This window comes from Abrus precatorius, unplaced genomic scaffold (genome assembly GCF_003935025.1).
Source record: "Abrus precatorius isolate BTA unplaced genomic scaffold, Abrus_2018 Scaffold5, whole genome shotgun sequence".
Classification (NCBI taxonomy): Eukaryota; Viridiplantae; Streptophyta; class Magnoliopsida; order Fabales; family Fabaceae; genus Abrus; species Abrus precatorius.
In genome coordinates, this window is record NW_020874395.1 from 21122166 (window position 1) to 21150128 (window position 27963).

The window sequence follows — 27963 nt, forward strand, 5'->3', positions numbered from 1 at the left end:
GTTATCGTTAGATCGAAGAACAGAACCAGAATTTCTTTCTCAGACATCGACCCCTAATCACTGTCTACATTTAACTGCACTGTCTGCACCCTTTTTTGCCCACATTAAATCCAGATTACTTGTGCCACATTCACATCATGTTGTGAATGCCAATCACCAAGGTTTTAAACAACAGTTTTGAAGGCCTCAAAAGCCTTAATATTGTGAGAAATTACAAATAAATGCGGCCCTAGACTTCTATTTAAAACCAAGCAGACTGATATTGCAACCACAATCACAATTTAAAACTAAGAATACTTGGGGCCCGTTTGGTTTGTGGAAACTTTTCTGTCTTTACTTTCTGTTTCACTTTTATTACAAGACTGCCACTTATTTTCATTCTATTCCCTGTTTTTTAAGATTTGTTTTTTAATTACAAATTTTTAAAAACCGGAAACATAATATAAATAGAAAACATTCCTGAATCCAAACAGACCCTTATATTTCAAACCTAATTTACCATACATCAATTTTACATCCTCCTCTTCTTTCAATCTATCTCTTCCTTTTGTGTCAACTTATCTATCACATCTTTTGTTTTTTTTTTAACATTTCTTTCTTCTCCCATCCATTCCACACCCCAAAAAGGGGTGTCAACAAAATATTAATCTAAAACTAAAACATTGATTAGTTGGTTAGGAACAAGAACTACAAAGTTGAACTATTGCATATCTCTTGAAAGAGCAAGAATCTTGCCTTGTTGATGTTATAAAAGCAGAGGTATATGTGCTCTTCCAGATCCTCAACCTGGCGTATAAAACCATCATGGCTCTTGCAAAGTTGCTTAATCACTTCTTGCACAAGGTACCTCTCATTCCCCCTCTCCAAGCTAAGCCGAACCAAAACCCTATCTCCTTCAACCGCGGCGCGAAGCCGCGAAACGAGTGCATCAATTGTGCCAAGATCATTGCTCAGAACATAAGAACATTTTGCAGCAGCATCAAGCTGTTTCAACCTCACTAATTCTCTTCTCTCAGATGCACAAACAGGCACAGCGCCAGCCGATGCCGCAGTCGCCAAGGCGACCACAGCGTGCAGGGTCACTGCCACGGTCGCCACCACCACCCCGACGGCGACGGCGACCAGGCAGATGGCCGAGCCGGCGGCGGCGCGACGGAAAAAGCGTACCCTAGATAGGGACTTCGAAACGCGGCGATCGAGCTGCGTTTTGAGGTTGGATAAGGCTTCGCGAAGGTTCGAGAAGATGTGGGAATCGGGGATGGAGTTGTTTTGTTTGTCGAAGTGGTGAAAGAGAGGAATGGCGCGCTTGCAATCGCTGTGTGTTGGGTGAAGAGGGTCGATTGTTTCGAAGAGGTCAAGGAGAGGGGCGTGGGCGGCACGCGCGAGGCTGAGACATTGGTGGAGGTGGAGGCAGAGTTCGGAGGCGGTTTCCGTGTGGTCGAAGAAGGTGGAGATGAGGCGCGTGGTGGTTGTGGTGTCTGATAGCGCGTGTTGGACGCGGTCTCGGTCTGGGTTAAGCGTGTGAAGTTGAGATTGGATATTGGAGCGAATCTCGGCGTAGGAGTTGGTGTGAACGGCGAGGTTGTATTCGCGAGAAACGCTGGGTGTGTCCTCTGTGAGATGTTAATGCAATCAGAAACGCAGCGTTTTGATAGAAAGAGTGATTGTTTTTATTTTAAAATAAAATAAAATAAAATAAAATAAATGGTTGCGTTTTGTTGAGTTACCTTGAGAGGAGTTTGGCATTGAGGTGGATGATCTGAAGAAGGATATGCATTTCGGCATTCTAATTCTGAGAGTTGATCGTTGCACTCTGTGAGTAGCGAGAAATTGCCAAAGTGGAGGTGTTTATAAGCTAACACTGCGTATTCTTGGGGACTATACTTCCTGTCGTACCAGGTAACTTGTAAACATTGTCCAAAGATTTGTTATTTGTAGTGTAAATTATTTTTTTTAAGATAAAATAATTCTTTTTTTTATTTTTTATTTAATCAAAATTATTAAAATAACAACATTTTGGATAATAATTTTTCTGTTATTTCATACATTTTTATTAATTTTATTATTAAATTACCATTAAATTTTTAATTATTCACAAAATAATTCTAATCAACTACTTATTTTTATTTTTTATTAAAAATATTTAACAATTATGTCAACCATCATCATTGATTAAATATCATACATTTATAATTGTTATAGTTAAAATTCATATACACTTAAAATACAAAACATTCTCTAAATCAATAAAAAAGAAACAAAATTAGTAAGAAAAAACTTTACCATAAAAAGGGAATTTAAAAAATTAAATTAAATAAAAAATAATTAATATTCAAATTACAACTTCACTTAAATTTATGTGACAAAAAGGAATAATTTAGAGTCCATTTGTTTTTTAATATATATAAGAAAAGCACTTTTAAAAAAAAAAAATCATCTTTTAGTTTGTTAGCTTGTTTAGTTAAATTTATGAAAATTCAGAAGTTAAAAATAATATAATTTTAGCTTCTTTTTCTTCCCTTTTGTAAATAAGCTGTTTTAAATAGCCTCTAGAAAAATAATTGAAATTATAATTATCCTCTAAAATATTTTTTATAATAATAATAAATAAATAAATAACCCCTAAATTTTATAATAAAAAAAATCTAAAAGTCAACCATTTTTTATATATCTTAAAAATCATTTTTTTAAAAGGTGAAACAAACAGGTCTAGTATAGTTTTTTTTTTAAAATTTTGACGTCAAATTATGAGCATTTAAATTAATATTACATATATTTAAATTTAAAATATATGTACTCATATGACATGTGAATTTATAAAATATTTAATATATTTCTTCTAAATTTTTAGTTATTTATATTATTTCTAATACTAAATATGTTTATTCATATAAAATATATAATTAATGAAAACATTAAAATTTATTTAAAAAATTAAATCATTTATATAATATTTAGAAATAAACTCCATATAAATTTAACATTTAAAAATTATTTTATATGTAATAATAGAAAAATTATAAATGCATAAATAAAATAATTAATTTAAAAATTAAAATTAAAATTAAAATTAAAAATGTCGTATCATACATTTAATGAAATACATATATATATATATATATATATATTATTGATAATTTATATTGTATTTATAATATTATTAAATATTTTTCTATTCACGTTGAGTATATATTTATTAAAAAATTAATTTTAATTAAAGGAATAAATATTAATCTATTTATTTAATCTTAAAAATTTTAATTTATATATTTAATTATGAAAATTATAAAAATTTGAAAAATAAATTAAAAACAAAATTATTATTTTCATTTCTAAACTTTAGAATAAAATTCGTTTTTATTCTCTAACTTCTTTTTAGTTCATTTTAATTCTTTAACTCTTTAAAAAGTTTTAGATAGATCATTTTCTATTAAAAACTCTTACTCCATTAAAAAAATTTGTCATTGTATGTAAAGAGTACTATATGTTACTGTTTATTGTCTTCTTTAATCTTATTTCGAGTATCTTTTTTTCTTTCTTTTCCCTTTCATCTTCATCTTCTTATACTCAAAATTTCATCTTCTTGCCACTAACATCAAGCACTCATCTCACATCCCAAATCATTTAAAACTTTTTAACGTAGTTAGAATCTTTAACAGGAAAGAACATGAAAATATATTAATATATTAATATGTTAAGGGACAAAAAGAATAATTTTTCTAAATTAAAAAGTTAATACAAATAAATAAATTAATATGTTAAAATAATTTTTTTAAAAAGATAAATGAGAAAATATATCATGCATCACTTTTAAATATATATTAAAAATGTCACGTGACATATTTTAATAAAAAATATTTAATTATAATATATTTTTATTTAATTCTTTTTATATATGTGTTTCATATCGTGTATATTTAATTTTTATCTTGTTTATATACAATTATTTAAATATTATCAAAAAATAATTCTACAATAAATATTACTAAAAGAATATATACATACTGGTGTATTTTACCCCATGCACTCAGCACGGTTTATAATTTATTTTTTTAATAATTAATTTATAGTAAGAGAAAAAAGTATAAATGTAACTTTTATATAATATAAAACATTTATAGTTTATCATTTTAAAATCAATATAACTTATATAGTATAAACATTCATTTATATAACTTAAATACTCGTTTACATTTATGTATGTTTTTAGTTTTGCTATCATGGAAATGTTTATTTACATTATTCTAATATTAAATATTCTTTTATATAAAATTTTAATGTCCTTTTTTATTACGCTAATATTTATTTTATGATTTAAATTTTAATATAACTTTATATAACCATTTTAACTCCAAGTAAAACAACAACTTATTTTTATAATTTAAACATGAGATTAATTATTTGAAATTAATATTAAACTTTTATTCTCTATTTATGAATATAATTTTTCATTTAAAAGTTAAATATCTTAGGATACCTATGAACATTTTTCTGATCTATTTATGCAATGAATAAGATAATTAGTAGAAGGATATTGAAGAAATATTTTTTTTTATAAGGATATTGAAGAAATAAGTTGAAACTGTATAATAAATTAGATTTCTCTTTATCATGTTACTAGGTAAGGGTTCTTTCCTTTTTCAGATTGATATTCATTACTAGAATTTTTGTATATGAAGCTGTTGAAAAATAGTTTTAAATCATTTTGTAGTAAACATATTAATTAAATTGACTCAATTTTCAAAAGAAACTTTTAGTTTTATAATTTTGATTTCAATTTTTATGTATAAATTTATTAAATTTGATTACATGACAACCTTATAGTAAAAATATATTCAATAAATTATATTATAATTAGCTTTAGTATATATTTATACAGAGAAATTTGCTAATATTCACTACTTTTTCTGGAAAAGAGTGTTTTAGTTAACTTTTATAATTATGACTTTCTTAATGCACACTTAAAGGTATAATGTAGTGACATATTGTAACTTAAAAATAAATAAGTGTATATTGACACTTAAAATCACTAACATATATTTACTTTTTTTAAAAAATATATATATAACAAATTATAACTTAAAATACATTTAAAATATAAATTATTAGTTTTAAAAAAAAAGGTAAACGAACGTTAATAAATTCCTTATAAAAATTCCCTTGAGGAGACAAATTACCGAAAACAGATTTGCATTGCTATTTTTATTACAGGTACCATGAAACGTATTTGACAAAGAACTCTATTTTATTGAAGTAAAAATATAATTGATAGTAAATAATAAGCACGTTGAGATAATAACTTTAGGTAAAAGTTAATTTTCATTTCTGCAATAAAAATTTGTTTATGAAGAATCTCTCTTAGAGAAGTATTTTAATTTTGTCAACTATTATTCTTAGAAATTAATAAATATTTTTTATTAAAAAAGTATAGCATATAATAAATTAATAAACATTAGATATTATATTTTTAATAAAATATTGTTTTTTTTTATTTTAATCATCATGTTCTTATACATGATATTGAAAAACCCTTCAATGCTACTTTCATATGAAAAGACAATATTACAGGCATACCTCATTAATATAGTAATTGTTTGTCAATTGAACAATGATTTTTCCTATGCTTGTAATAACTGTCTAGTAGAATTACCGAGATGTCATGTCATTCAAGATTGCAATCCTTTGTTGGATTTTCACTTTTGCTTAAACACAGGAAGCTGATTTAACATGCTCACAAATCAATTTCTATTTTTGCTTTTTGGGATTCGCTCTTCGCTATTACGAGCGAGGTTTTATCTAGCATGGGATCTGGATTATTTGCAGTTTTAGATTCGCTTTAAGCGGAATTTTTTTCCTTAATTGAATTTTGGTAAAAAAATAATTTTATTTTAATATAAAAAAAATTCACTTAAGTCAATTTTGTTTAAATCAAAAAAATTTATTTAAGCAAATTTAGAAAGAGTAGCAAAAAAATCAGAAGAAGAAGAGAGAAAGGGAGGCTGGGAGGGAGACCAGAGATGGGGCAAGAGCACCAAGGAGAGGGAGAACGAGAGAAAGCTAATAGAAGAAAGGAAAAAGGATTAGATGAGGAGAGAAGGGGAGGGAGAGGGGGATGGGTGGGGTGAAAGGGAGAGAAAGGGGAGGAGAGCTAGATGAGAAGAGGGAAGGAGATTGGGTGGGCCGAAAAAAGAAGAGATGAGGAAGGGGAGGAAAGAAATAGACTGAGTGAGAAGGAGGGAGGAAGAAGGTAGTTGGATTAGAAGGAGAGGATAGTAGAGGGAACCGAATTATGGAGAGAAAGAAACATATTCGCTTAAGCAAAAATATGTAGGAAGAAAAAGATGTTGCAGTATATTTTTACTTTCGTTTAAGTAATTTTTTTTAACTTAAGCTAAAATCATTTTTTACTAAAATTCGCTTAAGCGAATCCAAAACTGCAGCCTGCAGCTCCTGCTAGAACTACAGGCGATCTGAGTCCCTAGCATGGACCATGTTGAAAGTTCCCTTAAGGAGCAATTACATATCCACCGTAAGATAAGCTGTTCATCAGCAAAAATCCAATTCCCCATCTACACTGCCCCCACCTCCTCTACAGCATGAAAACCACCATGCAACCTATTAATAGGTTATGCAAATGATAGTGGATGCAACATCACTTTATGTTATAAACATATTTTTGTTTATATTATATGTTATTTTAATTTTGAAATAGTAAGAATAACTTTATGTGATTTTAAGTAAATGATTTAATTATAAAATTTTACTTGTTTATTAATCTAAATTATTTTAAAGACAATATAATATATTAAAATTAATGTGTAAGTGAAATTAATGGTTAAGTCTTACAGTGTAAGTGTATGGATATAAGATATCAAATTCTTGCATAGTTTACACATTAAGAATAATGATATATTAGATTAACCCATCATTAAAATATTGTATAAATTATTACATGAGAGTTATAAACAGTTTTTAATGTAATAATAATATATGTACTCTTTTAATGTGGAATTATTATAATTCCTACACAATGAGTTTTATGTTTTAATCAGATTTGGATCCTCTCTCATTGTAGTGAGAATTGGACGTCCAGTTCCATTTTCATTTAAGCAAAAATAGAGAAAACCATAATTTTTTTTAACACAAGATTAGGTTATGCAAAAAAAAATTTATTTAAGCAATTTTACAGATTTGCTTAAGCAAATTTTGTTGGCTTAAGCGAATTTTGCATCTTCTCTCCCAATTTTTTCCTCTCTTTTTCTCCATACTTAACATTCCCTCCTCAACTTCCATATTCAACTCTCCTTCTTTCATACCTAATTCTTTTCTTCCCTCCACCTCATACATATCCAACTCCTCTCTTCCTTTCACCTTATACCCAATTCCTCCCAATTGTTCTCTTCCTGTTCTCACCCTCACCTCACCTCACTCCACCCCCATATCCACCTCTCCTCTTTTCTCTATACCCAACTCCTTCACCCTCCTCTCTTTCTACCACTACCTCTATATCACTCGCTCTCTCCATCTCCACCCATCCCCAAGTCCCCTCTTTCCCATCTCACTTAGGTAAGATTATCAAAAATCCCTATCTAAGGTATGCATATTCTGCTGCTGGCTCCACCTTCTGCTTGGTCGTTGTCAGGGTGGTGGCAGTAGCCATGACAATGATCCTGCACGCTATGGTCACCTTGGCGACTGCAGCATCGGCTAGCGCTGTGCCAGTTTGTGCATTTAAGAAAAGATAATTAGTGAGGTTGAAATAGCTTGATGCTGCTACAAAATGTGCTTATGTTCTTAGCAATGATCTTGGCATAATTGATGCACTCGTTTTGCAGCTTTGCACTGCGGTTGAAGGAGATAGGGTTTTCGTTCAACTTAGCTTGGAGAAGGGGAATTAGAGGTATCTTGTGCAAGAAGTGATTAAGCAACTTTGCAAAAGCTATGATGGTTTTATACGCCAAGTTGAGGATCTGGAAGAGCACATATACCTCTGCTTTTATAACATCAACAAGGCAAGATTCTTGCTCTTTCATGAGATATGCTAATAAATTATGGAAGAATTTCTATGTGTTATTCATATACAAAGAGCATTCATATATACACGATACCCAGCACTATTTTGGTATCAGGTTTCCTAAACATATGCTTATAAATCCCTAAGATTGTGCCTGTAATATCTCTCTGGACAACTTGATTAAAGATACAGCAAATCACCTTTAATATGGCTAATAATAATTATGCGTACAACAAATATTTTATTTCCTATTACCCCCCTTCAAGGTGGTGCATAGGGAGTCTAAATGCCCAGCTTGCCAAGTAAATCATGAAACTGAGTGCGTCCCAAAGCTTTTGTAAATGTATCTGCAAGTTGTGTGTGAGTGGGAACATAAGATGGTTGTAGATTTTGACGGACAATCTCATCACGGATGAAGTGACAATCTACATCAATATATTTGGTACGCTCATGAAAAACGGGATTCTTTGCAATGTGTAACGCAACTTGATTGTCACAATAGAGTTGTATGGGAATGGAATGGGTGACTCCAAAACTTGAAAGAACACCTTTGATCCACTTCAGTTCACATGTGGTACTAGCCATGGAACGATACTCAGCTTCAGCAGACGAACGAGCCACCGTATGTTGTTTTTTGGTTTTCTAAGAAATGGGAGAATGTCCCAGAAATACAATCCATCCAGTGAGAGGCTTACAAGTGAGTGGGCATGCGGCCCAGTCAGAGTCACACCAACCATAAAGTCAAAAATCGCAGTGACTATCCAAGAGAACTCCTTGACCAGGATTACTTTCGAGATATCTAACCACTCGCAAGGCAACTTCCTAGTGTTCTGTTCGCGGTTGTTGCATGAACTGGGAAAGAACATGAACGTAATACGATAATTCAGGTCTAGTGAATCATAAGTAGATGAGGCGTCCTACCAACCTGCGATAGCAATCGGGATTAGTAATAAGCTCGTCATTGGCAAGACCATGATGATTTTGTTCGAGTGGGGTGCTGGCTGGTTTCGCTCCAAGTAAGCCAGCCTCACTAATAATGTCTAGAGCATATTTTCTCTAACATAGAAAAATACCTACAGGGGATTTAGCAACTTCCACTCCTAAGAAATATTTTAACTTGCCCAAATCTTTCATATGAAAGCATCTACTCAAGTAATCTTTGAAACACTGTATGGAGTCATGATCATTTCCACATATAATCAAATCATCAACATACACTAGAATCACCAGTTGTATGTCTTTATCATGAAGTGTGAACAAAGAATAATCTGAGTAAGACCGTTGGAAACCGTATTCTTTGAGAGCCTGAGATAGTTTAGCAAACCAGCAACGTGAGGCTTGTTTTAACTCATACAATGATTTGTGAAGTTTACAAACCATCCCTGAATGAGATGAGCGAAAGCCTGGTGAGAATTTCATGTAGATCTCTTCTTGCAAATCACCATGTAGGAACGCATTGTGTACATCCATTTGGTGAAGTTCCTAGCTCTTTGCAGCAATGACCGCAAGACCAATTTGCATGGTGACCATTTTTGCCACTGGAGCGAAAGTTTTGTTGTAATCGATGGCTTCAATTTGATGATTTCCAAGAATAACCAATCGAGCTTTAAACCTTTCTATGTTTCCATTGGAATGATACTTGATTTTATAGACCCACTTGCATCTTAGTGCCTTTTTTTGTGTTGGTAGGGGGCACACCGTCCATGTATTATTATCTTCAAGTGCTTGTATTTCTTGTTGCATTACTGACTACCATTTGTTATCTTTTACTGCTTCTACAAATGTCATTGGCTCTTTCTCCATCGTCACGGATTCAAGAAACCTATGATGCTTCAATGAAAATTTTTCACAGTTAGCATAATGAGCGATAGGATAGAGCACCTTTGATTGTTGTTGTGGAGTGGGTGAACAATTAGATGGGCTCTTTGATGCTCTCACTGTATTGGTTACGTAATCTCGAAGCTTTACCAAGGGAACTCTAATACACATGCCTCACCCAAACTGCTCCTCATTTTCTAGTTGTTCATCAATTGCACCATCAATTACAGCATGTTGTGTATCCTCAAGACTGGTACCCCCTTATTGCAACGCGTGTTTTACTGCCTGCCACCTTAGTGGTCACAAGCTGCTCATTGTAGTCAAAATCGGCCTCTCCATTCTGCATGTCGGTTATTGGTTTACTGCTAGACCTGTCAGTGTTCTCTCCAAAAGGAAATTTTGCCTCAAAAACATCAACATCTCTTGATACAAAATAAGTGTTGGTGTCCAAGTCAAACAATTTCCATCCTTTCTTTCCATGTGGGTAGCCCACAAAAACGCACTTCTTGCTTCTAGTGCAAATTTATCTCCCTTCCTTCCTTGGTTATGAGCGTAACATAGAGACCCAAATACTCTAAGATGGTCATAGGAAGGTTGTTTCCCATTCAGCACCTCATAAGGGGTTTTTCCATTCAGCAAAGGTGTCGGTGTTCTATTTATCAAATATCTTGCAGTCAGAATACATTCACCCCAAAAAGAAATAAGAAGATTACCTTGAAACCTCAACGCTCGAGCCACATTGAGTATGTGTCTATGTTTTCTTTCAACTCGTCCATTTTGTTGAGGCGTTCCAGTGCATGATGTTTGAAACACGATTCCACGTTTAAGAAATTGTGTTCTCAAACATGTAAATTCTGTTCCATTATCGCTTCGAATCATCTTAACCTGCTTTTCATATTGTCTCTCTTAAAGTAATAAAGTTCATTAAGGCACGAGGAGCTTCCTTTTTATCTAATAACAAAAAAATTCAAATTGCTTGAGAACAATCATCCACTATAGTCCTCATAAGTCACAATGAACCAGTTCAAACACACTGGCGACTTTATGATTGCTTAAAGAAAAACTATCTCTAGTTTGCTTAGCCCTTTGGCACACATCGCATGCCTTATTTCCGTGGTTATTATTCTTGCTACTTGTATTTGAGACTAATTCAGTAATCTTCAAAGAGGGATGCCCCATTCGCCTATGCCAGAGATCAAGTGACATCACAACATCAGCTTTAAAGGCTTTCTCATGACGAATTCCTCTCAAATAGTAGAGCTCATCTATTCGTTCACCCAATCCAATTAGCATCCTCGAAGTGCGGTCCTGCATTACACACAAAGAATTAGTGAACTGCACTATACAGTTTGTGTCATCTATCAACTGGGTCACGGATATCAAGCTGCAGTTTAATATAGGCATATATAACACGTTCATTTTCAGCCCTCCTTCAAGTGTTGTTGTTCCCTTTTTAGCCGCAACAACTTTTTGTCCATCTAGAAGTCCCACGGGACATCCTTTTACATTCTTCAATTCTTGAAGTGATTTCAAATTTCCTATCATGTGGTTGAAAGCCCCTGTATCAATTATCGAAGTTTCTTTACCTATCATTCTTTCATTGGCATTTCCCTTCTGATTATTCAAGATCTCTACCAATGTTTGCCATTGTTTTGTGCTCAACCCCATCAAGCCTCCCTTGTCTACCTCTATCGCTGGCTCAGGTGCTCTTTCACCAACTACATGAGCAGCATTTGCTTGCACACCTCTGCCACGTCCAGAGTTTATACCATGTCCTTGTTGTTGCCCTTTCATGCGAGCAACTTTTTTTCCTTCATGACGTGGCCTATCACCCCACCAATCTAGATATCCAACAAGTTGGAAACAACTCATGGTGTCATGGCTCGTTCGATTGCAGTTCGAACAGACTATTCCTTTGTCTTTTGTATCTCGACGTCCTCTCATACCTCCACCGGTCTGTATAGCCAGACCAACAATCTCTTTCTTTTCTTCCTTGGTTCTAACAATGACCTTCACGCGTTCTTCTTGTATCAAGATGGAATACACTATATTCAATGTTGGTAATGGATCGGTTGCAAGAAGATTTGAGCGAACCGTTCCATACAACACGCGTCTAATCCCATCAAAAATTGATTTACCTTATCTTCTTCCCTTCGTCTCTCTAATTTTGCCTTGATGTCACATTTGCACCCTTCACATGTGCATGTTGGTATCTGCTGGTAATTTCCCAGCTCATCCCACAACGTCTTGAGCTTTCCATAGTAGTTCACGATGGTCATCCCCTGTTGTTTGCATTCAGTCAGTTCTGATTTCAGTTGTTGAATCCTTGGTCAATTCACAACTGAAAAATGTTCTTTAATGTCATCCCACAGTTCCTTTGTGTTCTCCCCATAGGAAATAGTAGAACGCAGAGAAGTTTTGATGGTGTTTAGGATCCAAGACACCACCATAGATTGCACGGTCCACCAATCCTTAATTTCTGGTGAGTCTTCATTCGGCTGTTTCACAGTGCCGTCTACAAACCCCCATTTACGTCGTGCATGTAACAAGGTTCTCACAGCTTTTGCCCATTCTTTATAATTTTCACCCGTAGTTGAACTTGGGTGATTATGCTCCCTGGATTGTAGTTTGAATTCAGGTCATATGGCGATGACTTCTTCTTCACTACTCTGGGTATTTCCACATATTTCTCTTTCTTAGAACCTAGCTCTGATACCATAATAAATTATGGAAGAATTTCTATGTGTTATTCATATACAAGGAGCATTCATATATACATGATACCCTGCTCTATTTTGGTATCAGGTTTCCTAAACATATGCCTATAAATCCCTAAGATTGTGCCTGTAATATCTCTCTAGACAACTTGATTAAAGATACAGCAAATCACCCTTAATATGGCTAATAATAATTATGCGTACAATAGATATTTTATTTCCTATTATATGCAATAGTTCAACTTTGTAGTTGGAACAAAATCTATAAACTTAAGGATAAAAGGGGTTTGGGTTTTAGGAATATTAGCCTTGTGAATCAAACCTACCTTATGAAAATATAGTGGAGACTCTTAACTTCCCCTAATGACCTGTGGGCTCAGGTCTTATGTAGAAAATATAAATTTGATCTTAGTAGAGACCTTTACACTAGGACTAATCAAACTTATTCCCATTTATGGAGAAATATATTGATTGTTTGGGGCCCTTTCTATAAAGGGTTAGGTTGGATTCTTAGGGATGAATTGACTATTAGATTTTGGAAAGATAATTGGATTCCTACCTTTCAGAATTTTTCTAGTTATGTTGTGTAATCTATCTTGATGATGTTTTAAATGCACCTATTACTATATTTTTTGCTCAGGATAGTTGGGATTGGCCTAGAATTAGGTTGATGCTTCTTGCCACTCTATATGAATCCATCTCTGATTTTTATCCTTATGTTGAGGTTAGAGGTCAAGACCTCTTTTTCTAAAATCATTCCAATAATGGAATTTTTTTCATTAAGTTTGCAAATCATATGATTGCCTCCTCTGAGAAAAGTGGGGATAATCAAAATCATAATAATATTTTTAATCTCGTGTGGAATTGAGAGGGTCCACCTAAAATTTCAATTTTCCTGTGGAAAGTTGCTCATGGCAAGTTGTTAACAAATGTAGAGAGGTGTGGGGTGGGTATGAGGTTGGAGTTGGAGTGTGAGTGGGTAATGGGAAAGGGGACAGGAGAAGAGGGGTGAAGTAATGGAAAAAAGGAAGGAGAGCTGAGGTGTGAGGTGGGCAACAAAGAAATGTGGGGGTGGACAGTAGAAAAAGGGAAAGAGAAGATGTGCCTTCCTGCAAATATATAAAATATAATCAAAGACTTATTTGTAAATATTAATTTTAAATAGTAAAATATTATTAAACTAAATAAATAGCATGTCACATGAAAGTACTAAGTTGGCTTTCACTTAGTTCAATACTTAACAGGAGGGAGTTGAAAATAGAGATTAAATCCTAATTTCTTAACTTTTCAGGAACTAAATACTAACAAAAATTTTGATAAAAATATATTACAAAATATTTAATATTTATAGAGACAAAAGATATAATTAAGTCTTTTTTTATTTTATGAGGTTCATTGACCTTTTTTCTTTCTTTCTTTTAACAACTTATTCAATAGTCAAACTAAAAAAAATGATTTTTTTAATTTACTAAATCACTTTTTTTTTATCTTTTTCTTTCTTTAAATTAATGCAACTAAATAGAGTCTAAATAATTAGACCTATACTTTAAAATTTAAATTTTGAGATGGAATTGATATTTTTTATGATTCTATTCTAAACTAATAAAAATAATCATATATACATATTAAAATTATATTATAAATGAATTATAATTAATTTTAATAGTATTATAAGTTTTATAATTACACAAATATTTTACAATATTTATTTATATCTTTGAATATACACATACCGTAGAATTGACCTTAATTAAAAGGTATTAAAAAATTAATCAATTTTTACAGATAATTTGAAAGAACAAATTATTTTTAAGATTTTTCTAGAAAAGACTTTTGAAAGTTACTTTTTTTTATCATGTTAATAATTTTTATATTTAAAAGATATTTTTAAAAATTCATTAAATTTTAAATTTTGTGTATAATATATTTGAAATTATTTAATTAAGAAATATTTTAATTTAATAATACTGTTAAAGGAAAACAATAAGTCACTTATTGTAACAAAGATGCATAATTGTGCATTACCCAACATAAGAATTTCGGCACCTCACCCACACACACCATGCATCTCAGGCTCCCTCCGTCCTATACATTACTGCCACCACTCCCTCACATTATTTTTTACTTTTCCTTTTATTATTATTTATTTCCATCTTAACCAATAACTATCGCCCAAACCAGAAAAAGCTGCTCCCCAATGACAACAATCGCGTTCTCCGATGCATCACATATCGCCGGCGATCCCTCTTATCGCCGCCGGCCATAACACCACCCCCATTCTCGCCGCCGGCGCAACCCCCTTCACTCCCCACTCACTGACCCAAACCCATCACACAAACCAGAATATGCTTCCCTTTATTCCTCTCCCCAAAAAAATAAAATAATAATTATTAATATTTTCATTTTCCTTTTTCCAAATTGATTCCCCCATTTATTCCTCACCACATTTCGCGTTTCCTTCGCTTCCAACTGGAATCCGATCCATCCCAAACTTACTAAAATTAAAATTAAAAAAAAAACCCAAAAAGAAAAAAAGCAGCGTTACCATAATGGGGGCGAACCGGAGAAGAGAGAACCGTGGGGAACCGGTGACGATGGATCACGTGTTGTTGGCGTCACAAGAGAGCAAGGAAGAGAGGGAAACGAGGATTCGTAGTCTTTTTGGTTTCTTTGATAAGGAAAGTTGCGGTTACTTGGATTACGCTTTAATTGAGGCTGGGCTTTCGGCGCTGCAAATACCCTCCGAGTATAAGTACGCCAAGGACTTGTTCAACGCTTGCGATGCGAACAAGGATGGGAAAGTTGATTATGAAGAGTTCAAGAGGTACATGGACGATAAGGAACTCGAGTTGTATCGAATTTTTCAAGCCATTGATGTTGAGCATAGTGGGAGTATTTTGCCTGAAGAGCTTTGGGAAGCGCTTGTCAGAGCAGGTAAATGCTAAACTATATCTTTTATTCTAAATAAATTTATTATAATAAGCTATTTTTAACTTATTATAATAAGCTTTTGGGTTAAGCTTAAGAAAAAGTTCTTGTACAATGTTATGTTACCAAAATTAGTTGAAAGGTTATAATTTTTAACTTATAGCTGGTAAGCTAGTTAAACGCATATAGCTTTTAACTAACTGGTTGAATTAGAATTCATTGATAAAACTAGTTGAACAACTAGTTGAAATCATGAAAAGTGTTACATGATTTAAAAAAATAAGTGTTAAGGTTATTTTGTTTGAGTGTAAATTGTTGTAAAGATTTAGGATAAAAATTAAAAAAAGCAAAATATTGGAAGCTGGCTTATAATAAGTTTAACGTTATTTGGGGTAGCTTTTCTTAAGCTAGCTTATTTTTTTGTTCACCAAACAGTCCTAATAGTTTATTAACAATAAAAAAAAAGCTATAAGCTCCTAAATAAGCTTTAAGCTTGAGTTACAAAACATACTTAAGTATTTGTATCAGTAAATCACATGATAGCTGATAGTTTATTTTGATTAGATTTGCGGTGAACTTGTTGGAAGTCATAGATCACTTTTCTAAGCTTAATTAAATGCATATTTAAGTGCTTAGATGATAAAAATAAGTCGAATAAACTTCGTACAAGCTCATCCAAAGGCAAAGGCCTACTTAAGGCTTGGTTGTCAATAGTATGTATGCCTTTAGTTTGAACCGTTCAACTAGTTAAAATAGTGGTATAGTGTATGCTTAATGTGTTTCTTTTGCTTCAGTAGGAACCTGACATCAGACGTCATGTGATGGTTACTGAATTCTCTTAACAACTCTATGTTTTGTATACCAAATTTCTGGTTTAGTGAATGAAGTACTAGATTCAGCTTAAAGTCTTGTGATAATGATATAAAAAGTGTCTTTGTAATTATGGACAAAACTTAGGTGCAGTACCAAAAGTACTGTGGGTGTTGTTCTCTAGTTAGATTGGAGTATCGCTTCAGTAATATGTGTCGACCTTTAATGCCGGTATGCTGACCTTTAATGTTGACTTTTATTATGCATATTACTGAGATAAATCTTAATTCTGACTGGAGAACAGTACCAATAATACGTATGGTACTGCACTTAAGTGTTGTCTGCTAATTATACCCGTCTCAAGCTGCAAAAACTTTTAACTTGGAGGTTAGAGAGAAATGTGTTTAAGAAAGAATTTATTTGCGTTGGACAAAGCAATTCCTCTTGGGAAGATGTGTGAAATTCAGAGAAGCAGTGATACATTCACTGTTGCAGTCACTTATTTTGGTATATACCTTCTTGTTGAAAACATTTTGTGTATAGATTTGGTCTCCTGGTAAGGCTCCAATTGATGTTGAAAGTTGAAAGGAATGAAAAGGGAAAATGAGTACCTCTGTTAATATTTTGTATGACCAATTGATATACCTACTTTTAGGTTCTATCATTCTGTAGTTATCGCCGAATACAATAACCTGGTGTTAAATTCCAAACTACACTGATAGGATCGTCAATTGTTCTAACTACACTTATAACTCCATCTGTCCTTAAGTAGTGTTTGATCGACAAATACTGGGTATTAAGCATTAACCTTCTTATTTCTGTCTCTGCCTTCAGTGTCTGATTGGCAAATCATACAACCACGTCTATTTCAATCTTGATTCAAATGTCAGAGCTAAATAGTAGTTTTCAAATTTATTTAGTGTATTATTCCTTGTGTAATTAAGTCTTCCTTGATGTCATGGTAGACGTTGTTGGTTGTTTCATTCTATAAGCCACACTAGTCTCTCTTTTGTAGGGATTCAGATTGATGATGAGGAACTTGCCCGTTTTGTTGAGCGTGTTGATAAGGATAATAATGGGGTTATAACATTTGGGGAATGGAGGGATTTTCTGCTGCTTTACCCTCATGAGGCGACTATTGAGAACATTTACCATTACCTGGAGCGGGTATGCCTGGTGGATATTGGGGAACAGACTGTTATTCCAGCAGGCATTAGTAAGCACATCCATGCAAGTAGCTATCTGATTGCAGGAGGGGTAGCAGGTGCTGCATCCCGAACAACAACTGCACCCCTTGATCGTTTAAAGGTTGTATTGCAGGTCCAAACAGCACGAGCTCATATAATGCCTGCAATAAAAGATATATGGAAAGAAGGTGGCTTGCTAGGATTTTATCGAGGCAATGGCTTAAATGTTCTTAAGGTGGCCCCTGAGAGTGCTATTAGATTTTACACCTATGAGAAGTTGAAGACCTTCATTATGAATGCTAAAGGAGAAGAGTCAAAGGCTGATATTGGAACTATGGGACGGCTGCTAGCTGGTGGTATAGCTGGTGCTGTAGCTCAAACTGCAATATATCCTCTGGATCTTGTTAAAACACGGATACAAACTTATGCTTGTAAAGGTGGAAGTGTTCCCAGTCTTGGAACCCTCTCAAAAGATATCTTGGTTCAGGAAGGACCCCGTGCATTTTATAAGGGCTTGATTCCTTCTGTTCTGGGGATTATACCATATGCTGGCATAGATCTTGCTGCATATGAAACATTGAAAGATATGTCAAAGAAATATATTCTTCATGATGAAGGTAATATACTTCTTTGTGTATCATGTTCTGTACCACATATGCTATAGCTGTGTGTTGAAATTCTGAGATTTTCTGTAGAACCTGGTCCTCTTGTACAATTAGGATGTGGGACAGTGTCAGGTGCCCTTGGAGCAACCTGTGTTTACCCTTTGCAGGTTGTGAGAACGAGGTATGCTTTGGCTGTGTAATGTCTAAGTTGTGACATGTAACAACTTCATTTCATCTTTTATATAAATTAGAAACTGACACAGCTTTTGATTTCAGAATGCAGGCTCAACGTGCTTATATGGGAATGACCGATATATTCAGGAGAACCTTTGAACATGAAGGGTTTAGGGGTTTCTACAAAGGACTATTTCCTAACCTGCTCAAAGTTGTTCCATCTGCTAGTATCACTTATTTGGTATATGAGAGTATGAAAAAGGGATTGGAGTTGGAGTGATTAACTTTGCTGCCTCATTTGATAATTTGTCTAACTGACATGGCTGACCGTTTGCAACTACAGGAGTGGTTCTGCAATGAGACATTAATGACAAGAATAAAGTCCCCATTTGATTTTATGACAATTGTTTACGATCACTATTAAATGACACCACTTTTATCAAAATTCTTGGAGGATGAAATTGGTTTGTCCTGCTTGCTGCTTCATTAAACTCTGAAGCTCCATATCTATCAAGAATAGATTTTGTTGTATGCTGAAGTGTACACAAAACCCAGTTAGGATCCGATTTTGTACTATGTAATGGCTCAGATTGCTAATCTTATTCTCAATTTTTTGGTATCTTTCCGAGTTAGAATGCCACTAATTTTGGTAATGACTATAATGCCTTTCTAAATTTGCTAAAGTGTGCCTGAAGACATGGTGTTGTTCACCTCCTAAACAGTATGTCTTGCATCTTGCTTTCTTTTTCCTTTTCTGTTTTTTGTTTGGGGTAGGGTGTTTGAGGAGACTGCTTCGAATGTAAAACTGAATGATTGTAACCTTTTATCATAAGCTTGGATGTTAAGGCTTCTGTTTTGATTTGTTAATAGTATAATTATTAAAATGTACCAGACAAACCCAGGAAATAAAAGTCTTGTAGACCCTGAAGGTAAAAATTGGTGAACTGGTCTAGTCTCAAATTTGTAAAACAGATTAGTAACTATACAGCCTAATTGTTTATTTTTTACTTTGGATAAACATATTGCTGGGCGTTTTTTTTTTTTTTTTTCTGAAATATAAAGAGGTCCACTACATAGCTCACGTGAGAAAAGTATCCAGCTATGAGCTTATGATTCTTGTCAACATTCCATGAGAAGCCATATCTTTTGACCCCAAAAATTTGAGAAGCCACGTCTATAATTTTCTAGATAATTAATATTTGTTAGTCTTGTTGATGTGATGTATTGTTGGATTTTGTACTTATTTTTTCGGATTTCTTGTTAGAGAAATAAGATTTGTGCTTTATTTGATTTTGTTTTAAAATTCATAAGATTATTAAATTGTATATAGTCATAAGTAGAGATGTTTTTGCTCTTCTTGTATATTGTTGTAAGGTTTTTATCATCCTTTAATTGTAATTGTATTTGAGCTTTTTTATCATAATAAAATAAAAATTACGTAAATGTTTTATAATAAAAAAAATTACACATGTTTAGCATTTAAAAGAAAACTATTTATATTGATTTTTTTTAAAACAAAAAATCATTTAAATTGATTTTAGTTTGCTGTGCACTGCGCTGTATTTGTTTTTACAGAAGTCGATTCTAATCGATTGTGGTTATTTTTTTTGTTGTGTGAAAGTCGATTTAAATATACAGAGGAAGTCGACTTGAATTGATAGAGGTGAAGTTGACTTGAATAGACTTTAGTGCACCGGAGAAGTTAACTTGAATTAATTTTAATGCAGAGAGAAAATCAACTTGAATAGACTTTAGTATAAAGAGAAAGTCAACTTAAATCGACTTTAATGGAGAAAAAGGTTCAAATTCAATCAACATATAAGCAATGTGATATGGTGGTTGAATGTAGCCAAGTCATGACATCATATTTAACATGAAAGGTGGATTTAATTAACATTATCTAAATATATAAAGTTTATTAAAATAAATAAACAAATTACTATAATACGAATTAACGATTAAAACTTTTGAAATATAATTAACACTTACTAAATTTAAATTTATTCTAATTCACTAAGTTATAGTTTAAATGTTTATTCGCCTAAAACTATAATTGTTTAATTTATTGTAATAAATAGTAAAATCCTAATATAAAATACAGTAACAGTTCTATAACCCACACTTGATTAAATATGTAATATACGTTTATACAATATATGTAACAGTTATTTTAATTAGACAACTAAATATTTAATAATAGATTAAATTAAAAAATTCAGATAAAATTAAATAAATTTTTTAAACATTTAAATAACAGTTTGTTTGCAATATGATCAATAAAATTAAGTCAATTTAAATTATTATTCATTTTTATTGTAGTTGCACTGTATTATTTTTTTTTTCTCTTCCTTTCGTTTTGTCGATTCTTTTCAAAGATGTTTCTTCCTTCCAAGATAGTCATGGCAGATAGGTAACACATCCAAATTAATTAAATCCTTCACCAAAGTCAATTCAAGTCAACTTTCTCTCTATACTGAAGTCGATTTCTTTTCTATATTGAAGTCGTCAACTTTTCCTCTACATTGAAGTTAATTCAAGTCGACTTCCTCTTTGCATTAAAATCGATTCAAGTTGATTTTTTCTCTACACTCAAGTTGACTTAAATCGACTTCCACACAATAAAAAAAGAAGAAGCAACCATAGCAAACTAAAATCAGTTTAAATTGTTTTCTATTTTCAAAAGAAATTAATTTAAATCATATTCTTTTAAATGCTAAACATGACATTTGTGTAATTTTTTTATTATAGGTCATTTATGTAATTTTGATTTTATTTTATTTTATTATACTAAAAAGCCCTTATATTTGAGTATTTTAGTCTATAAACTTTTTACTGAAAAACAAAAAAAGTTTACAAATGTTGAACCTGTAGAGATGTTCAAAAATTGATCCAAACTATTTTAAATTGTTAAACTTTAGATTGAAAAATTCATTTTGTTTTTTTGCAGTTTAGTTTAAATTTCGGTTGATAAATTAATTTTTTATTATATTTTTAAATATATATATATATATATATATATATATATATTAATCTAAAGTAGGGACGCAAATTGGTAAGATTTAGAAGAGTATCATAATATGTAGGACGTTCTAAAGGTTATTTATGTTTATTTTCATATATTTTTTAGGTTAAAATCTTAATCCTCAAGTTAATATCTCTTTAAATATTTAAATTTGTTCATATTTATCTCCATTACTTGCATTTTAATTAATTAAAATATATAAAAAAATAAAAGAAATATTTAGACCTTTTTATATTTTAATATAAAATCTTAATTTAAAACATGTCAAATATAATGTAAAATTACAATAAGTACAAAAAAAAATACAATATAAATTTTTAACCTTAACATAATCAAATATTATATATTATAATTTATCTATAGTAAAAAGCAAAATAATGAAACAAAATTCTAACAAAGTTACTTTTATTTAGTTACAAGTTTTGTACTAATTACATTCTAAAGTTTGTTAAAAAAAAAACTTTAATTAGTTAGATATTGTAAAATCAAATTAATATAAATAATAAGGTTTATTTTTTATTTTTTTAGAATTAGAGTTTCCAAATTTTTACAATAACTTGTATTTCATACTTAAATTAGGTTTAAAGAGAAAAAAATTATAATGACAAAAAACTCAGGTATACAAACGTTAATTATATATCATAACGAAAAAATGCACAAAAAGGTGATACTTAAATTCTGTTAGTTAACCTTTATTAATGTTTATTCCTCCCAAACAATAGAAAAATGCATAACAAAAGTGTATAAACAATCAAAATATAAAAAAACATAACAATGAAAAAAAATGCATAACAAAAGTGTATAAACAATCAAAATATAAAAAAGCATAACAATGGAAAAAAATACATAACAAAGGTTATACCTGAGTTTTATTAGTTAACCTTTATTAACTTGTTTCTGCCAAATAATAAAAAAATGCATAACAAAAGTGTGTAAGCAATCAAAATATATATAAAAGAAGCATAACAATAAAAAAAATTCAAAAATGCATAAAAAAGTTGTACTTCTGTTTCGTTAGTTAATCTTTATTAACATTTGTTCTGCCAAAAAGTAAAAAATACATAACAAAAATACGTAAGCAATCAAAATATTAAAAAATCAATACTATATAAATATTCTATAAAACAAAAACAAAGTAATGAATGATAATATAAAGAAAGAAGGGTGAACCAAAGTAGAAATGATACTTGAGCTTGTTCTTGTCAAACAATGAAAAAATGTATAACAATGGTGTGTAAGCAATGAAAATATATAAAAAATAATAATGCTCTATAAATCGTATAAGAGAAAAAGGAAGTAACAAAAAATGAAAGTGAAAGAAAAAGTACGAGCCATACATGAAGGTGTAAGAAAAAAAAAATGGAGATGATACCTGAATTTGCTTTCTTAAGCTTTCCTTCTATTCAAATGCAAGATTTATTGTCAAGGATGCATAATAGTAAAGTCGCAAAGTACACAAAACTAATAAAAAAAAGAGTTGAAAGCAGAGATGTAAATAAGTTGTTCAACAGGGTCTACGGCCTAACCTTTTTAAAGCCTAACTCAACTTAGCCTATTTAATTAATAGGCTTAATTTAGACTTTTAAAAAATTTAATTAATTAAATAGGTCAAACTTAAGCTTTAAAAAAAAGCCTATTAGGCTTATTAGAATGACCTATTTAAAATTTATAATAATATATTAGATAATTTTATATAAAAGTTATAATATAATAATATATTACATCAATTAAATTTTAAAATAATAAAATTTTAAATTAAAAACCCTAAGAGAGAGAGAGCTCTGCTTGCTAGAGGCTTTTGCATATTCTATATGTATAACACCGATTTACATTGCGTTGTCTCGATTATGTCTCAATTACGTTTATTGCTGGTTCATCTCATCCATCATTTCTTACAATCTTACACACTTATTTATATTATATCATATATAACTAATTTTTGTTTATTGCATTTGTTAATTTTAAGTCTAAAACTTATTTAGTTATATTGTGTTTATTGATTTAATGTGTAAGACTTTATTCTACTAGGTTTACTTAATAATTTTTAAATTGATGTTCATTTTATTGTATTTTTTGTATGTGTATTGATTTACTTATTTAAATTAAATATATGGTTTGAAAGTAATAAATAGGAATATGTAATTTTATTATATATATTCAAGATGTTGAATATTTTTTTAATAGTTTATTTAGATATAAGTCTTGTAATTTTTAAAAAAACATACATATTTATATGGTTTAATAACCTATTTATAAGAAAGTTTAATGATCTATTAAATGTCTCAATACAAAGTAGGTCATTAAAAAAACTAATAAGTCAAACTAAACTTTTAAAAAGGTCAGGCTAGACTTAATAAAAAGCCTATGATAGGTGATAAGCCAGATTTAGACTTCAAAATTATTAAATAAGCCAAGCTTATTTACACAAAATTTAGCCTATTTCCATCCCTAATTGAAAAGATTTGTTGCTAGCTGAGTGAATTTGTTTTTTAGGATGTTTATACAGTTACAACGTGAAAAAAGATAAACTAAACATGAATATATAAGAAAACAAAATATAAATTATATCTAACTTACATTGGTTAACATTTCCTCTATTTATCTGCAAAACTTGTAAATGTAGAAAGAAAAAATAATGGAGTCAGACACGCCAAACTGATTTGAAACAAAGTGAAGAACAAATAACCAAATATAAAGATACCATAAAGCAAGATGCTAATGATACTTGACTTTATTGCTTAACTTTTCTTTTCTTCACCTACAAAGGTTTATAATGGTAGATTGAAGAGATTCAAAATTGTAAAGTACATAAAACTGATTTTAAATTTTTAAAATATTATTTAATGGTAGATTTTATTTATTCATTTATTTTTGTGTTCGTGAAGTTTCTTTTTTTCTCTAAATTATTAGAATGTGTTTCAATACAACATGCTAAGATAACATGCCTGAATAAAAAATGACGAATAATAAATGATCTTGTCAGAATGTAACTATTACTTCTTTATAATTTTAAATTTAAAATCTGAAATAGAATAAAGTTTCTAAAAATAGAAAGAAGTAAAAAAAATGTTGAAAAAACTTTTCAATAGGTACTGATACTTCATCAAACTTTTAACAAAATGATACTCAAATTGAATATATTATAAATGCCTATCAACTTCAATATTATTTGATTTTATTAAATTTTTATTATTTTGACACACAATATTTATATTTATAAAATTAAGTCAAAACAACTTTTAAATAAGTTATTACTTAAAATAATTTTATTCTATATATATAATTATTTAAAATATTAAATTTTGTTATTTAATTATCAATATTTATATTATAAAAATGTAAAAAAGCTCTAAGTTAAAATGAACTAATTACTTTTCTCTTGAAATAAAAAATATATTATTTGAAAAACAATATTTAATAGTGTTACTTTTTATAATTAATCACGTGAATATTTTAAAATTAAAATTAATTTATAATAATATAAATTATAATCTTTTTTATTATTATAATTTTACTTTTTATTTTTATTTTTGTTAATTTTATTCTAAATTTAAATGATAAATTTTTTTACTTAATGTTTTTTATTATTTTATATAAATTCTCAAAATTTTCATGAATACTTATATTTAAATTTTTTTGCAAGTATACCTATTTTCATATTTATAATTTTTCTTTCATTATTTACATAAAATTTTAAATTTACTGAATTTATTATTTATATTTTTTCAATTCTCACTAACTACTCATCTTTAATTTTATGTAAGAAAAATATTTTTTTTACTAGACAACTGCAAATTTTATTATTTTAATATTTTTTTTCTCAAAATTTAAACTACTTTTCGATACTTTCTTTTAGATTTTCTCAAACAAATTTGCATATATATATATATATATATATATATATTATTTAAGTTTACTTTCTTATTTATTTATTAATATAAATTAATATTAACATTTAACTAAAACTTGTTTGGTAGTATATGATAAAAACATTATTTTAAATTAAATTAAAATTTAAAATTATTATAATTTTAATATATAATATTTATGATTATAAAATTAAAAAATAATTTTTATAAAAATTATTATTTATAAGAATATCAAAATTTGTTAATAATTATTTAACTGTATATATATTTATCTTAAAATAAAATACGTGTGTATTCACGGAATGCTAACTAGTTGACATCAATATCAAATAAAATTTTTTACATTGCAAATAAGTGAAAATCTTATAAAGACATATATGTTTTCACATGATAAAGAAAAATATTATCATAAAAAGATATTAATATCTGAATTACATGAAGAAAATTTATAACACATAAAAAATTACAAAATTGATTTATAAATAATTAATATTTCCTTTAAAATTATATTTTTTAAAATGATATAAGTGTATAGTTTTTTAAAATAATTTTTTGCATATGCATGTCGTGATTATTATCTCAAAAATTCAAAAAAATAATTTTACTCTTGTATATGGCATATAAATTATATATAAAAATATATTTATTTAATTTTTAAATTTTATATTTTAATATGAATATAGTATTATTAAAGTATTTTTACTTTAATTTAAATCATGCAAAATATATTGTTAAATAATATAAAATATGTTTGGATCGAGTAAACTCTAAGAATGTGCAAAAAAATTTAAATTTAATGATCCAATCCATAATCAAAATAAATTATATTTAAAAATTTGAATTATTTTAAAAAATTAAACATCCAACCCTTTTTTTGGGGGTTAAGATACATTTTAGATCTCATTTAATAAAACCAGTTTTAATGCTGAAAAATCAGTTTTTATTCTGAACAGTTCACTCCACCAGCACTCTTACGCTATTTATGCTGAACGGTTCCCTCGAAGAAAGCAATAGGTGCTATACTGCTATTCATTTTGTTAAATTTTGTTTCATGTGATATCTACTTTTTCTCTGTTTATATTATATTATATTATATATATATATATATATTTGTATATTAATAAATTTTATATACACATAAAATGTATTTTTTTATTAAATATATTTTAAAAATTATTATTTTTAATTATTTTATGATAAAATAAATTTTATATTTTATAATAATATTTTAATATATTAATTTTTAATAATATTTTATAATATTAATTTATATTAAATAAAATAAAAGCATAAAATATTATATATATATATATATATATATATTATGCTGTACTAAGGAAGTATATTATTAAAACTAATTTTAAACTATATTTACATTTAAAAATCAGTTTTTAAAAAAGTAATATAAATTAGCTTAAAACTTAATTTATATAATTAAATTTAAAATAAATTTAGATTAGATTTATTTAAATCTAATTCATGCTCACCCCAACCTTAGTAAACTCTCCAATTTGCTGATTATATCAGTTATATGGTTGATTTGAGCTGAGTTTAATAATATTATTAAATTAAATTTTTTAAATTATGTGAAAATTAAATTAAAATTTCTCTGAGAAGAATAAGTGTTAAGCATACAAATTTAATGTTTTTATTTTCTGTATCAAAATATTAATTTTCTCATTAACAACAATTTTTTCTGTGTTTAAAAATTAAAAAAATGTAATTATTAATTTTTGTTGAAATCCATTTTTCGGTTAGAGAAAGCATGTTATGGGCTTACCCACTGGGTCATGCCGAAAAGAAACAGCTATAAGCTTTATAAATTGCATGCCCAAAAAAAAAAAACGCTATACCCCTCGCTGCTTTGTGCTGCTTCTGCAAAACCTAGGGTTAAGCCTTTCTCTGAGGGTTGCTGTGGTTTTATCTCAAGATGGTAACTAACTTATGGTTATCTCAATACTCTCCTTAGATCTATACAATCTTCCCCTTTGAATTACGTAAAACAGAAGAGAAAAAGATTATCGTGTTTTTTCCCCCTATTTTTTCAATGTTTTGCTACCTCTGTGGTCTGGTTCGAGAACATAGTTTAAGCAATTCTTATTGCTTTTTGTTTTTTATTTTTATTTTTTGCGAGGAATATTGTCTATTTTTATATTTTAGATGACTATCATTTATATGCATTAGGTTTCCAGAATGAAAATTGGTTTTTGTGTGTGAGTAGGTTCTTCAGAACGATATTGATTTGCTGAATCCCCCAGCGGAGTTGGAGAAGAGAAAGCACAAGCTCAAGCGTCTTGTTCAGTCCCCAAATTCCTTCTTCATGGTATTCAATGCCCTTTTGTTTTATACTATTATTATTATTTCTTGATTTAAAATGTAAAATTGCTTTACTGCATAATTATTCAAACACAGTTTCTTTTTTTTGTGACAAACCCTGTTGGGAGGATGTGAAGTTTTGATTATTTGTCTGTTATTATTTTTTTTTTTGCAGGATGTTAAGTGCCAGGGCTGTTTCAATATGTAAGTTGGATGTTTCTTTTATTTCACTTGATTGTGATGATATTTAAATAACTTAAATGTGGATTTGATTACGTTATGTTTTTAATTGGGATGCAGAACCACTGTGTTTAGCCACTCTCAGACAGTTGTGGTATGCGGTAATTGCCAGACTGTGTTGTGCCAACCGACTGGTGGACGGGCAAGGTTAACTGAAGGATGCTCGTTTAGGAAGAAGGGAGACTGAATGTTGCTGTTACTTCTCTTTATCCATGAATGGAGAGTTTTGGTTATTAGGCTTTTAAGATGGAAGCAATTTTAGT

At 29.8% G+C, this 27963-nt stretch overlaps 3 protein-coding genes across 4 annotated transcripts; 2 read left to right on the forward strand and 1 right to left on the reverse strand.

The window, feature by feature from the left end:
- Positions 1–463: 463 nt before the first annotated feature.
- Positions 464–1815, reverse strand: LOC113867868 (UPF0496 protein At3g19330-like). The gene is made up of 2 exons (XM_027503367.1): positions 1728–1815; positions 464–1613 (listed from the first exon to the last, which is right to left on the reverse strand). The coding sequence occupies exons 1-2, from the start codon at positions 1783–1785 to the stop codon at positions 688–690; spliced, it is 984 nt and encodes a 327-aa protein (XP_027359168.1). The 5' UTR covers positions 1786–1815; the 3' UTR covers positions 464–687.
- LOC113867867 (calcium-binding mitochondrial carrier protein SCaMC-1-like) lies at positions 781–18869 on the forward strand. Of its 2 annotated transcripts, none has more exons than XR_003505201.1 (4): positions 781–1899; positions 14731–15483; positions 17303–18260; positions 18356–18868. XR_003505201.1 is itself a non-coding variant. In XM_027503366.1 (4 exons), exons 1-4 carry the CDS (start codon positions 15099–15101, stop codon positions 18531–18533), a joined length of 1443 nt encoding a protein of 480 aa, XP_027359167.1. In that variant the 5' UTR covers positions 14612–15098; the 3' UTR covers positions 18534–18869. The 2 variants fall into 2 exon arrangements, 1 of the variants encoding a protein (XP_027359167.1); XM_027503366.1 differs by lacking the exon at positions 781–1899 and having other exon boundaries at positions 14612–15483; positions 17303–18091; positions 18170–18260; positions 18356–18869.
- LOC113866904 (40S ribosomal protein S27-2-like) lies at positions 18834–27960 on the forward strand. The gene is made up of 4 exons (XM_027501702.1): positions 18834–18869; positions 27366–27467; positions 27636–27664; positions 27761–27960. Exons 1-4 carry the CDS (start codon positions 18834–18836, stop codon positions 27885–27887), a joined length of 294 nt encoding a protein of 97 aa, XP_027357503.1. The 3' UTR covers positions 27888–27960.
- The last annotated feature ends 3 nt before the right edge of the window (positions 27961–27963 follow it).

What these genes read in the sequence shown, in the direction of transcription:
- LOC113866904 (XM_027501702.1), top strand. Translation starts at nt 18,834, where the DNA reads ATGGCTCAGATTGCTAATCTTATTCTCAATTTTTTG. An exon ending in ATCTTATTCTCAATTTTTTG is followed by an intron (nt 18,870 to 27,365) that starts GTATCTTTCCGA and finishes GTGTGTGAGTAG; the next exon opens with GTTCTTCAGAACGATATTGA. An exon ending in CCCCAAATTCCTTCTTCATG is followed by an intron (nt 27,468 to 27,635) that starts GTATTCAATGCC and finishes TTTTTTTTGCAG; the next exon opens with GATGTTAAGTGCCAGGGCTG.
- LOC113867867 (XM_027503366.1), top strand. Translation starts at nt 15,099, where the DNA reads ATGGGGGCGAACCGGAGAAGAGAGAACCGTGGGGAACCGGTGACGATG. An exon ending in GGAAGCGCTTGTCAGAGCAG is followed by an intron (nt 15,484 to 17,302) that starts GTAAATGCTAAA and finishes TCTCTTTTGTAG; the next exon opens with GGATTCAGATTGATGATGAG. An exon ending in ATATATTCTTCATGATGAAG is followed by an intron (nt 18,092 to 18,169) that starts GTAATATACTTC and finishes GATTTTCTGTAG; the next exon opens with AACCTGGTCCTCTTGTACAA.
- LOC113867868 (XM_027503367.1), bottom strand. Translation starts at nt 1,785, where the DNA reads ATGCCGAAATGCATATCCTTCTTCAGATCATCCACCTCAATGCCAAAC. An exon ending in AATGCCAAACTCCTCTCAAG is followed by an intron (nt 1,614 to 1,727) that starts GTAACTCAACAA and finishes AACATCTCACAG; the next exon opens with AGGACACACCCAGCGTTTCT.